This window comes from Carassius carassius, chromosome 35 (assembly GCF_963082965.1).
Source record: "Carassius carassius chromosome 35, fCarCar2.1, whole genome shotgun sequence".
In the NCBI taxonomy this organism is placed as follows: domain Eukaryota; kingdom Metazoa; phylum Chordata; class Actinopteri; order Cypriniformes; family Cyprinidae; genus Carassius; species Carassius carassius.
Window position 1 is genome coordinate 63,175 of NC_081789.1, and position 13,278 is coordinate 76,452.

Here is a 13,278-nt window from a genome sequence, read left to right on the forward strand (position 1 = left end):
TCTCTAAATCTATCACTCACTCTGTCACTCTGTCACTCACTCTCTAAATCTCTCACTCACTCACTCTCTCACTCTTTTACTTACTCTGTCACTCATTCACTCACTCTCTCACTCTGTCACTCACTCATTCACTCACTCTTTTACTCACTCTGTCACTCACCCTCTCTCTCTCACTCACTCATTCACTCACTCTTTTACTCACTCTGTCACTCACTCTCTCTCTCTCACTCACTCATTCACTCACTCTTTTACTCACTCTGTCACTCACTCTCTCTCACTCACTCATTCACTCACTCTTTTACTCACTCTGTCACTCACTCTCTCTCACTCACTCATTCACTCACTCTTTTACTCACTCACTCACTCACTCTCTCACTCACTATTTTACTCACTCTGTCACTCGCTCTCTCTCTTACTCTGTCACTCACTCTCTAAATCTCTCAATCACTCACTCATTCACTCACTCACTCACTCTCTCACTCACTCACTCACTCACTCACTCATTCACTCACTCTTTTACTCACTCTCTCACTCACTCTGTCACTCACTCTCTAAATCTCTCTCTCTTTCTCTCTCACTCACTCACTTACTCTTTTACTCACTCTGTCACTCACTCACTCACTCACTCACTCTCTCACTCAATTCAATTCAATTCAAATTAGCTTTATTGGCATGACTTGTACAGTATTGCCAAAGCATTGGCAATTACATAGGCAATGAACAAATAATCAATAAAATTAAACAGTAAACAAATGTATGAATACATTTATACAAAAATGAAAAAAAAAAAAAAAAAAAAGAAGAAAAGAAATCAGTATCAAATGTAAAAAAAAAATATATATATATATATATACACATACATACATACACATATATATATACGTCAAACAATCAAAATATACAATTATTTATCCATCTGAGGTTCCACTGGTTGTCCTCATTTCATGGCATGTAAAGACATACTTTGCAGCAATTATCTCACATTTGGGCATTTCTCCCAGTATGTATGGGAGTTTCTGTGTGTCTGGTATGTTTTCGAATTCAGGGTATATTTGGGAAATGTTTTCAAAGTGTTTTTGTCTGATTGTATTGTATTTGGGGCATGAGGTCAGAAAGTGCAGCTCTGTCTCGATCTGTCCCCGGTCACACTGGGAGCAGAGTCTCTCCTCCGGTGGGAGCCAGCTCTGTCTGTGGCGACCCTTCTCTATGGCCAGGCTGTGTTCACTCAGTCTGTATGTTGTCAATATTTTTCTCAGTTTAGGGCATTTTATTGTTCTCAGGTAATTTGCCAGTGTGAATTCTCTTTTTAGGGTCAGATAGCATTGTACTTTACTTTGTGTTTTGGTGGTTTCTTTCCAGTATTGGATATATTTTTCTTTCTGCTTGTTGCTAATGTGGTGTGGTCTGCTTGAGCTGGCGCTGCTGTCCTGAGGCTGCTGGGCACTGGTGACTGCAGAGAGTCTCAGGACCAGCTGGCTGAGGGGACTCTTCTCTGGCTTCAGCTCCTGCAAGGTTAGGGCTTTGTGATGATATGTCTGGGGGTTAACTGATTTTAAGTGATTGTAAAATTGAATTGATCTTTTTTGTATTTTGAGTAAGAGGGGGTATTGGCCGAGCTCTGCTCTGCACAGGTTATTGGGTGTTTTTCTCTGCACCTGTAGGATGCTCTTACAGAACTCGGTATGGAAAGATTCTATGACTGTTTTGTCCCATTTGTCAAATTCATTATTAAGTTTTGGCCCCCAAATTTCACTACCATATAGAATTATTGGTTCTAGTACAAATTGGAAAATTTTTAGCCAGATTTCAATTGGAATATAGATTTTAATGTTTCTTTTTATTGCATAGAAAGCCCTCCTTGCTTTGTCCCTCAGATCTTTCACAGCCATGTTGAGGTTCCCTGTGTATGTAATGTTGAGGCCGAGGTAAGTGTAGTTTTTTGTGTGTTGTAATTTAGTGGTGTCTAGATAGAAATTGTGTGTAACCTGATTTCTGTATTGTTTCTGAAAGATCATTATCTTAGTCTTCGCTGTGTTTACTGTCAGGGCCCAGGTCTGGCAGAATCTCTGCAGGAGGTTAAGGTGCTGCTGCAAGCCTTCTTTAGTAGGTGAGAGCAACACCAAGTCGTCTGCATACAGCAGAGCTCTGATCTCGGTGTTGTTCAGGGTGAGGCCAGGTGCCGTGGAACTCTCTAACTGGTTTGCTAATTCATTGATATATAGATTGAAGAGAATTGGACTGAGATTGCACCCCTGCTTCACTCCCCGGCCCTGGGAGAAGAACGCTGTTTGTTTGTTTCCAATCTTTACGGCACATTCACTTTTTGTATACATGTTCTTAATCAAATCATATGTTTTTCCTCCAATGCCACTTTCGAGTAGTCTACAGAAGAGGCCTTCGTGCCAGATGGAATCAAAGGCTTTTTGGAAGTCAACAAAACAGGCATATACCTTTCTTTTCTTAATGTTTAGTTCTTGATCAATTAGAGTCTGGAGTGTAAATATATGGTCCGTTGTGCGGCAATTTGGCAAAAAAACAATTTGGCATTTATGTAGAATATTGTGGTCATAAAGGAAGTTGACAAGTCGTTTATTAACGATGTTGCAGAATATTTTTCCCAGGTTACTGGATACACATATTCCTCTGTAGTTATTTGGGTCATATTTATCTCCGGATTTATGAATTGGGGTTATTAAGCCTTTGCTCCAGATGTCTGGAAAAGTTCCAGTTGATAGAATTGTATTGAATAGTTTTAGTATAGCCAATCTGATTTTATGATCCGAGTATTTGATCATTTCGTTGAGGATTCCATCTACACCACAAGCCTTTTTTCCTTTCAGGGACTGGATGACCTCTGCTAACTCTTGTTCTGTGACAGGGTAATCTAGAGGGTTTTGGTTGTTTTTTATCACCGCCTCCAGAGTTTTCAATTTTGTGAGTATCTTGTACTGATCATTATTTTTTGTAATAGTACTGTATAAATCACTAAAGTGATTAATCCAAGTATTTCCATCTTGAATGGCCAATTCATCCTGCTGGGTTTTGTTTAGGTTGTTCCATTTCTCCCAGAACTGGTTGGACTCTAAAGATTCCTCAATTTCACAGAGTTGCTTTTTGTTGTGTTGTTCTTTTTTAGTTTTTAGGGTGTACTTGTATTGTTTCAGAGTGGCCTCATATTTACAGCGTATATTGTGGTTATCTGGGTCCCTATGCTTTTCATTAGATAATTTCCTTAAAGTTTTCCTTAGGTTTTTGCATTCAGTGTCAAACCATTTGTTACTGTTCATTTGTTGAAGTTTTGGTTTGGAGGCTTTCAAATTAGACAATGAAGCCAAATGATGAAATATTGAATTGATTTTGTCCACAGCTGAATTTACACCAGAACTATTCTGGGGAAATGTTTCATTTATAAATAAATGAGTTAAATCATATATGTTTTGATTTTCCAGTGCCTTTTGGTACGCGCCCACGCTGTTTGGGGTCCATCTGTATGAGTATGTGCTGTTGAACAGTTCACAGGCACTGGGGGCTCTAGACTTAGACTGGGCCCTTTGAAGATATAGTGTGATTTTGCTGTGGTCTGAGAGGGGTCTCTCACTCTCTCACTCATTCATTCACTCACTCTTTCACTCACTCACTCACTCACTCACTCACTCTTTTACTCACTCTGTCACTCACTCATTCACTCACTCATTCACTCACTCTCTCACTCACTCATTCACTCACTCTCTAAATCTCTCACTCACTCATTCACTCACTCACTCACTCATTCTCTCACTCTCTCACTCACTAACTCACTCATTCTCTCACTCTCTCACTCTCTCACTCTCTCACTCATTCACTCACTCTGTCACTCACTCACTCATTCACTCACTCATTCACTCATTCTCTCACTCTCTCACTCACTCACTCACTCACTCTGTCACTCACTCACTCTCTCACTCTGTCACTCACTCACTCACTCTCTCACTCTCTCACTCTCTCACTCTGTCACTCACTCACTCACTCTCTCATTCACTCACTCACTCACTCATTCTCTCACTCTCTCTCTCACTCACTCACTCACTCACTCACTCTCTCACTCACTCTGTCACTCACTCACTCACTCACTCTCTCACTCTCTCACTCTCTCACTCATTCACTCACTCTGTCACTCACTCACTCATTCACTCACTCATTCACTCACCCTCTCTCTCTCACTCACTCATTCACTCACTCTCTCACTCACTCTGTCACTCACTCTCTAAATCTCTCTCTCTTTCTCTCTCACTCACTCACTTACTCTTTTACTCACTCTGTCACTCACTCACTCACTCACTCACTCACTCTCTCACTCTCTCACTCTCTCACTCATTCATTCACTCACTCTTTCACTCACTCACTCACTCACTCTTTTACTCACTCTGTCACTCACTCATTCACTCACTCATTCACTCACTCTCTCACTCACTCATTCACTCACTCTCTAAATCTCTCACTCACTCATTCACTCACTCACTCACTCATTCTCTCACTCTCTCACTCACTCACTCACTCACTCACTCACTCTCTCACTCTCTCACTCATTCACTCACTCTGTCACTCACTCACTCATTCACTCACTCATTCACTCATTCTCTCACTCTCTCACTCACTCACTCACTCACTCACTCACTCTGTCACTCACTCACTCTGTCACTCACTCACTCTCTCACTCTCTCACTCTCTCACTCTGTCACTCACTCACTCACTCTCTCATTCACTCACTCACTCACTCACTCATTCTCTCACTCTCTCACTCACTCACTCACTCACTCACTCACTCACTCTCTCACTCACTCTGTCACTCACTCACTCACTCTCTCACTCTCTCACTCTCTCACTCATTCACTCACTCTGTCACTCACTCACTCATTCACTCACTCATTCACTCACCCTCTCTCTCTCACTCACTCATTCACTCACTCTTTTACTCACTCTGTCACTCACTCTCTCTCTCTCACTCACTCATTCACTCACTCTTTTACTCACTCACTCACTCACTCTCTCACTCACTATTTTACTCACTCTGTCACTCGCTCTCTCTCTTACTCTGTCACTCACTCTCTAAATCTCTCAATCACTCACTCACTCACTCACTCTCTCACTCTCTCACTCACTCATTCACTCACTCTTTTACTCACTCTCTCACTCTGTCACTTACTCTCTAAATCTCTCTCTCTTTCTCTCTCACTCACTCACTTACTCTTTTACTCACTCTGTCACTCACTCACCCACTCACTCACTCTCTCACTCTCTCACTCATTCATTCACTCACTCTTTCACTCACTCACTCACTCACTCACTCTTTTACTCACTCTGTCACTCACTCACTCATTCACTCACTCATTCACTCACTCTCTCACTCACTCACTCATTCACTCACTCTCTAAATCTCTCACTCACTCATTCACTCACTCACTCACTCATTCTCTCACTCTCTCACTCACTCACTCTCTCACTCACTCTGTCACTCACTCACTCACTCTCTCACTATCTCACTCTCTCACTCTCTCACTCATTCACTCACTCTGTCACTCACTCACTCATTCACTCACTCTCTCACTCTCTCACTCACTCATTCACTCACTCACTCTCTCACTCACTCACTCTGTCACTCACTCACTCACTCTCTCACTCATTCACTCACTCTGTCACTCACTCACTCATTCACTCACTCATTCACTCACTCACTCACTCTCTCACTCACTCATTCACTCTCTCACTCACTCTTTTACTCACTCTGTCACTCTCTCACTCTCTCACTCACTCATTCACTCACTCTCTCACTCACTCACTCTTTTACTCACTCTGTCACTCTCTCACTCTCTCACTCACTCATTCACTCACTCTCTCACTCACTCATTCACTCACTCACTCTCTCACTCACTCATTCACTCACTCACTCTCTCACTCACTCACTCAGACCTGCCAACCTGTACTCATTTTGATTAGTGGCTATGCACTTTGACCTCAGTACTTAAGTCTAATATGTATTATTAATAATTTTATTTCACCTTTATTTCCATTAACAAAACCAATTGTAATATAATAATTAAGTTTAGATTAGTTAGTTTCAAAGTAATTTTGTGATATGCTTTTGGCATTTTTAGTAGTTTTTGTTTTCTTTAAATGTTTATTTATATTTAAATCTTTAGATTTATTTTCATTTCAGTTTTTAGTTTTAGTAATTTAAAGACTAGCATGTAACAGATTTTACAGTTATTTCACAAGGCGACATTTCTTTTCTTCTTCTTCTTCTTTTTTCATTAATTTAAATGAAAAACTTTTTTAATAGTTTGTTAATTTTTTAAATATGTATATATATATATATACATATTTCTATGTGTCCTTAAATATTAAGCTTTAATTCATTTTCAGTTTTAGTATTTTGACTTCTACTTTTTCATAGTTTTTGTTTTAGCTCACAACAATTTTTTTATATTTAGCATTTTTTAATTTTAGGTTAATATTTTAGTAATTTTGTTGTATGCTTTGTTTTTGTTCTTTTATTATACCTTTGTAGTTTTTATTCATTTTTATTTCAAGTTTAGTTATTTTAGTGCATCAAGTACATGAAAAATTGGAATGTTAGCTGTTTAAAAAAATTCCATTAATAACTTTTGGTGTTAGGGTTAATTAAATAAAATAAAAATAAAAATAAATAATATAATGAAATGCCTCTGGTCCCGGTACAATAGAGCAGCTCTGGTTGTGATGTTAACGCACTGCCACAGAAACAGAAGCAGAAGCAGGAGAATGTCTCTGCTCTTCAGTGTTTCCAGCGGTTAGTTTCTCGCTCATGTGCTGCTCATGTTTACTGGTCTCCATGAACACACAGTGTTTATATTCAGTGGATCTGCAGGAAACCAGTCTCAGTTCTGAGTCTGTGAGACTGGAAAAACTTCAGCGCCACGTCAGATTCAACAGAGTCGTGTGAAAGCTGCTCACGTTCCTACAAACCCTCTATGAGTGTATATAGAGAGAGAGAGAGAGAGATAATATTAATAAAATTATATATAGTGTAATAACTGGAAATAAAGTTCTGTAAATGAAAAGCATTTCAGATCAGTCACTTGGGAGTTTAATATGATGTCAGACTCGCTAGGCTTCCTGAATATTTTCCCACAAAAAATGGCGAAATGTTTCCATGAAGGAGCGTCTGACCCATGAGAGGACGTATATTTAGCCTGCAGTGACCACAAACTCCAAACAAATGCAGTGGGATCATAGAGACACTGAACTGTGTGTGTGTGTGTGTGTGTGTGTGTGTGTGTGTGTGTGTGTGTGTGTGTGTGTGTGTGTGTGTGTGTGTGTGTGTGTGTGTGTTAATTTACAGCTGGGTTCTGTACGAGGATCATAACTTCAGAGGCTCTCAGATCCTGCTGAAGCCCGGCGCCGTTACTGATTGGCCTAAACTCTCCTCCTGGCTGCGAATCGGATCGCTCCGGCCGCTCATACAGGTGAGAGGCTCCGCCCACTGTAGCTCCTGTAACCAATCGCAGCGCTGGGGTGGGGCTATCACAGTGTCTAGAGGAGAGATAGATCAATATTTGCAGGATATTTGAATCTCACAGTGTTTGTGTTTCACTGACGCAGAAACAAGTGCATTTCCGTCTGCGGAACAAAGAGGCGGGGCTACTGATGTCCGTCAGCGGCTCATTGGACGACATCAAACTGATGCGTATCCAGGTGAGCGAGGAAACGGGCGGAGCTGACCAGATCTGGACCTATCAGGACGGTCTATTACAGTGCAAGGTAGAAACTGACCTACTACACATCTGATCACTTTTACCAATATTTATTTTTTTCTGCTTGTGTAAATTATTTATTGTTAAATTGTTGTGTAAATCATGTTTAAATTATTTCATGAATATATGTGTGTGTGTGTGTGTGTGTGTCAGTGTGTGCTGGACGTGTGTGTGGACGTGAGTTCTGGTGTCCTGATGTCCGGAAGCAGAGCCGTTCTCTCCGCTGAACTCGGAAAACAGCTCTGGAACGTCACGAGCGATGGGATCATCCGGAGCGACGCCAGACCAGAGCTCGTGCTGGAGGTCAAAGGTCAGAGAGACACTCAGATACAGCTGACCTCAGTCATGTTCAGATCACGTTTGTTTATATGTTATACACATAGACTCATAGACTTCACTTCATTATAAGAGTTTTTTTACTGTAAACACATTTGTTTTGCAAACCAGGGAATGAGACATTAATACATTTTCTGCAGTAATTATGTTTCAGTTGTATTTCACAACAGCCTTCTGGGGACACAGCATAATTTATGACATAAACTCATTAAGTGTTTCCTTAAAGACTCTGTGAGAGAGAAACAAAGGCTCCTCATGAGTTCAGATGATTGATGATAAAGCTGTGTTTGACAACATGAGCCTGTAGCGCCACCTGCTGGATTCACACCAGACACTTTAACACATTGATAAAAAATAATGACAGTATTTTCCTTTCTGATGTCTCTCTCTGTGTTTCTCTGCAGGAGGTCAACAGTTCGACAAACGCCAGATTATTCTAAATGAGTTCCACCCGGACAAACTGAACCAGCGCTGGTCTCTTGAGATCCTCTGAGCTCTGCTGCGGAGCTGCGCCAGGGGGACCAGCGTCCTGTGAGGCAGCTGCACCAGAGGGACCATCAACTGTGGAAATCTTATTCTCATGAGACCCAGTGGATTGAATATAACAATAATCCACTGGACATCATATTATTTTTCTTTTTTTTTCAAGAACTCTCAGATTTGAGCACATACTTGAACAATAATAACTATTTTCTTTTGTATAAATTGCATGAACGCATGTGTTTGGACATTGATCTCAGCTGTATTAAAACACAAGTCTGGTTTGTAAGTAAATGTTTGTTGTGTTCTAATCTCTGAGACGTGTGATCAGCTCTGTGCTGATTGGCTGTCAGGGGATTCAGGTGTGTGTTCTGCAGGTAAATGAGTATGTGTCACACACACACACACACACACACACACAGATAGCACAGTCCTCCAGCAGCTGTGTGAGTGAGTGGGCTTCAGAAGTGCTGATGTGGAGCGAGCTCTCGGTCAGTCGGTCGGTCAGCGTCACGAGAGAGAGAGAGAGAATACAGAGCACTGCCACAGTAAAGCCACCGGACAAAACACCCAGATTAGAGGAGATGAGTGTGTGTGTGTGTGTGTGTGTGTGTGTGTGTGTGTGTGTGTGTGTGTGTGTGTGTGTGTGTGTGTGTGTGTGTGTGTGTGTGTGTGAGTGTGTGTGTGTGAGTGTGTGTGTGTGTGTGTGTGTGTGTGTGTGTGAGTGAGTGTCTGTGTGTGTGTTTGTGAGAGAGTTAGTGTGTGTGTGTGTGTGTGTGTGTGTGTGTGTGTGTGTGTGTGTGTGTGTGTGTGTGTGTGAGAGAGTGAGTGTGTGTGTGTGTGTGTGAGTGAGTGTCTGTGTGTGTGTTTGTGAGAGAGTTAGTGTGTGTGTGTGTGTGTGTGTGTGTGTGTGTGAGAGAGTGAGTGTGTGTGTGTCTGTGTGTGTGTGTGTGTGTGTGTGTCTGTGTGTGTGAGTGAGTGTCTGTGTGTGTGTTTGTGAGAGAGTTAGTGTGTGTGTGTGTGTGTGTGTGTGTGTGTGTGTGTGTGTGTGTGTGTGAGAGAGTGAGTGTGTGTGTGTGTGTGTGTGTGTGTGTCTGTGTGTGTGTGTGTGTGTGTGTGTGTGTGTGTGTGTGTGTGTGTGTGTGTGTGAGAGAGTGAGTGTGTGTGTGTGTGTGTGTGTGTGTGTGTGTGTGTGTGTGTGAGTGTGTGTGTGTGTGTGTGTGTGTGTGTGTGTGTGTGAGTGTGTGTGTGTGTGAGTGAGTGTGAGAGAGTGAGTGTGTGTGTGTGTGTGTGTGTCTGTGTGTGTGTGTGAGAGAGTGAGTGTGTGTGTGTGTGTGTGAGAGAGTGAGTGTGTGTGTGTGTGTGTGTGTGTGTGTGTGTCTGTGTGTGTGTGTGAGAGAGTGAGTGTGTGTGTGTGTGTGTGAGAGAGTGAGTGTGTGTGTGTGTGTGTGTGTGTGTGTGTGTGTGTGTGTGTGTGTGTGTGTGTGTGTGTGTGTGTGAGAGAGTGAGTGTGTGTGTGTGTGTGTGTCTGTGTGTGTGTGTGAGAGAGTGAGTGAGTGTGTGTGTGTGTGTGTGTGTGTGTGTGAGAGAGTGAGTGTGTGTGTGTGTGTGTCTGTGTGTGTGTGTGTGTGTGTCTGTGTGTGTGAGTGAGTGTCTGTGTGTGTGTTTGTGAGAGAGTTAGTGTGTGTGTGTGTGTGTGTGTGTGTGTGTGTGTGTGTGTGAGAGAGTGAGTGTGTGTGTGTGTGTGTGTGTGTGTGTGTGTGTGTGTGTGTGTGTGTGTGTGTGTGTGTGTGTCTGTGTGTGTGTGTGTGTGTGTGTGTGTGTGTGTGTGTGTGTGTGTGTGTGTGTGTGTGTGAGAGAGTGAGTGTGTGTGTGTGTGTGTGTGTGTGTGTGTGTGTGTGTGTGTGTGTGTGTGTGTGTGTGAGTGTGTGTGTGTGTGTGTGTGTGTGTGTGTGTGAGTGTGTGTGTGTGTGAGTGAGTGTGAGAGAGTGAGTGTGTGTGTGTGTGTGTGTGTGTGTGTCTGTGTGTGTGTGTGAGAGAGTGAGTGTGTGTGTGTGTGTGTGAGAGAGTGAGTGTGTGTGTGTGTGTGTGTGTGTGTGTGTGTGTGTGTGTGTGTGTCTGTGTGTGTGTGTGAGAGAGTGAGTGTGTGTGTGTGTGTGTGAGAGAGTGAGTGTGTGTGTGTGTGTGTGTGTGTGTGTGTGTGTGTGTGTGTGTGTGTGTGTGTGTGTGTGAGAGAGTGAGTGTGTGTGTGTGTGTGTGTCTGTGTGTGTGTGTGAGAGAGTGAGTGAGTGTGTGTGTGTGTGTGTGTGTGTGTGTGTGTGTGAGAGAGTGAGTGTGTGTGTGTGTGTGTGTCTGTGTGTGTGTGTGAGAGAGTGAGTGTGTGTGTGTGTGTGTGTGTGAGAGAGTGAGTGTGTGTGTGTGTGTGTGTGTGTGTGTGTGTGTGTGTGTGTGTGTGTGTGTGAGAGAGTGAGTGTGTGTGTGTGTGTGTGTGTGTGTGTGTGTGTGTGTGTGTGTGTGAGTGTGTGTGTGTGTGTGTGTGTGTGTGTGTGTGTGTGTGTGTGTGTCTGTGTCTGTGTTTTATCAGCTGTTTGGACTCTCATTCTGACGGCACCCATTCACTGCAGAGCATCCATTGATGAGACACTGATGCACTGCTACATTTCTCCAAACCTGATGAAGAAACACACTCATGTACAGCTCAGATGGCCTGAGGGTGAGAACACTTTCTTCCTTTAAAATACAGTAAAATGGCCAAGCGAGCACAAAGGGAACAGATGATCGTGTTTTCAGGAACGTCGCACACACACAATGACCGTCAGAGACGAGGCGAGTCAGGAGCTGATTAAACTCAAACCTTACATAAGAAACTCAGTGCCAGCATTCAGAAGAACAGAACAGAGATGTGAGACGCACCAGAGCTGATTCAGACACGTTTCATCTTTACTCACTCAATATTACAGTCAGTTCCTAAAGTAATGAATCCAGTGTGTCTTTATTGATAAAAGTATTTGTTATCTCTTTATTTCAGCTGAATTAAGACCCGCCCTCTTCTGCTGACCTCTGCGAATCAGCCAATGAAACGCAGCCTCTGTTTCGATCAGCCAATCAGATTAAAATGCATCCAAGGAATTCTGTTTCTGCCATGGAATAAAAAGTAAAAAAAAAACTAAATAAGAACTAACAAGAATATTTTTAAATAAGAACTAATAAGAATAACAAACACACAAGATAATTACTAAATTAACTAAAATTATAATGAAATCAAAAATAAAAACACAATTTCTAATGAGAAATGATGATGAAGCAAAAAAATATTGGAGAAGATTTTATAGAGTGTTTTTTAAATATGAATGTATTCATATATTGTTTTATTATCAAAGCAGAATCTGTAAGGTTAAATAATGCAATAATTTTAGAGTTGAATGGAAACACTGTGATGTTGGAGAATATGTTCTTTTAATTTGCACCACGGTAATATCATGGTATTCATTAAAGCTCTCAGGAAGAGCATGTAAACACCATAATGAATGAATGTCAGTGTCGGCGATCATCAAGCAATCGAGAAACAATCAGACAGTAAATATTACACAACAACAGGAATATTAATACTGATTTCTCTGAGACAAAAACTGGGGGAAAAAACTCAGAATTATACATTTTTAAAAAAGCTGCCCATCACAGAAATAAATTACATTTGAATAGATATTCACATAGAAAACAGCTGTTTTAAACTGTAATAATATTTCACAATTTTTACAGTATTTTTGATCAAATAAAAGCAGCCTTGATCAGGAGAAGAGACTCTTTCAGAAACATTTAAAAACTCGCCATCACAGGAATAAATCACATTTAGTTACTTTATAACAATATTTCACAATATTACTCTTTTCAAATGCATCCGCTTTTACAATCTTACTGACCCCAAACATTTGAATGGTAGTGTAAATAAGTAAATGAATAAATAAATAACCGCTGAGCTCTTTTCGTGTGCCAGCTGTGATAAACGGGAAGAGCTCGTTCAGCTGAAACATGTTTCCTCTTTTCCTGCTGGATCTCATGGTTCTGATGATGTAATGTCTTCACGCAGAGTGTTTTCTTTCAGTCTGGCCTGAAGCGTCGTGATGAGATTTCTATCATTATATAAACACACACTCTGTCCAAATGTCAGCGAGGACACATTATTATCTCTGATTCACACGTGGAGGTAAAAGATCAGACCTGTGAACAGGTTTGGTTCAGATATCATTTAAAAAATAGTATTAATATGTTATTTATAACATTTTAGTTTATTATATAACGTTATATTAAATTACATTGTTACATATTATACCAGTCAAAAAATGTTAAGAATTAATTTTTAAAGTCTCTTCTGCTCACTAATGCAATATTCACTTGATATAAAAAATACTGTAAAAACAGTAATATTATAGACATATTACACTTTTTTTTAAAAGCAGATTATTTTGAGAAATACCACATTTAAGAGAAAACTGTAATTTCATCTCAGTGAAATTCTTTCAAACTCAATGAAATGGTGGCGGGCGGGAATTGTCTTCTGTTTCCTGAAAACGAACGAAGGAAGGTAACAGGAAGTGCCCTGTCCAGCAACAGGAAGTGTCACTGAGCCAGACATTCCATGAGCCACAATGGCTGATAGTTTCCACACAGTGAGTGTGAGCCAGATGGATTATCA

General features: G+C 41.2%; 1 protein-coding gene across 1 annotated transcript in view; it reads left to right on the plus strand.

Annotated features, from left to right (window-relative positions):
* The window catches only part of LOC132115843 (beta/gamma crystallin domain-containing protein 1-like), a 28,052-nt gene extending 19,020 nt beyond the window's left edge, over positions 1-9,032 (plus strand). The window contains exons 19-22 of the mRNA XM_059524217.1: positions 7,358-7,481; positions 7,618-7,776; positions 7,923-8,079; positions 8,510-9,032. Of these exons, the coding sequence (XP_059380200.1) occupies positions 7,358-7,481; positions 7,618-7,776; positions 7,923-8,079; positions 8,510-8,598 (529 nt within the window). The 3' untranslated portion in view covers positions 8,599-9,032. The remainder of the gene's footprint in view (positions 1-7,357; positions 7,482-7,617; positions 7,777-7,922; positions 8,080-8,509) is intronic.
* The last annotated feature ends 4,246 nt before the right edge of the window (positions 9,033-13,278 follow it).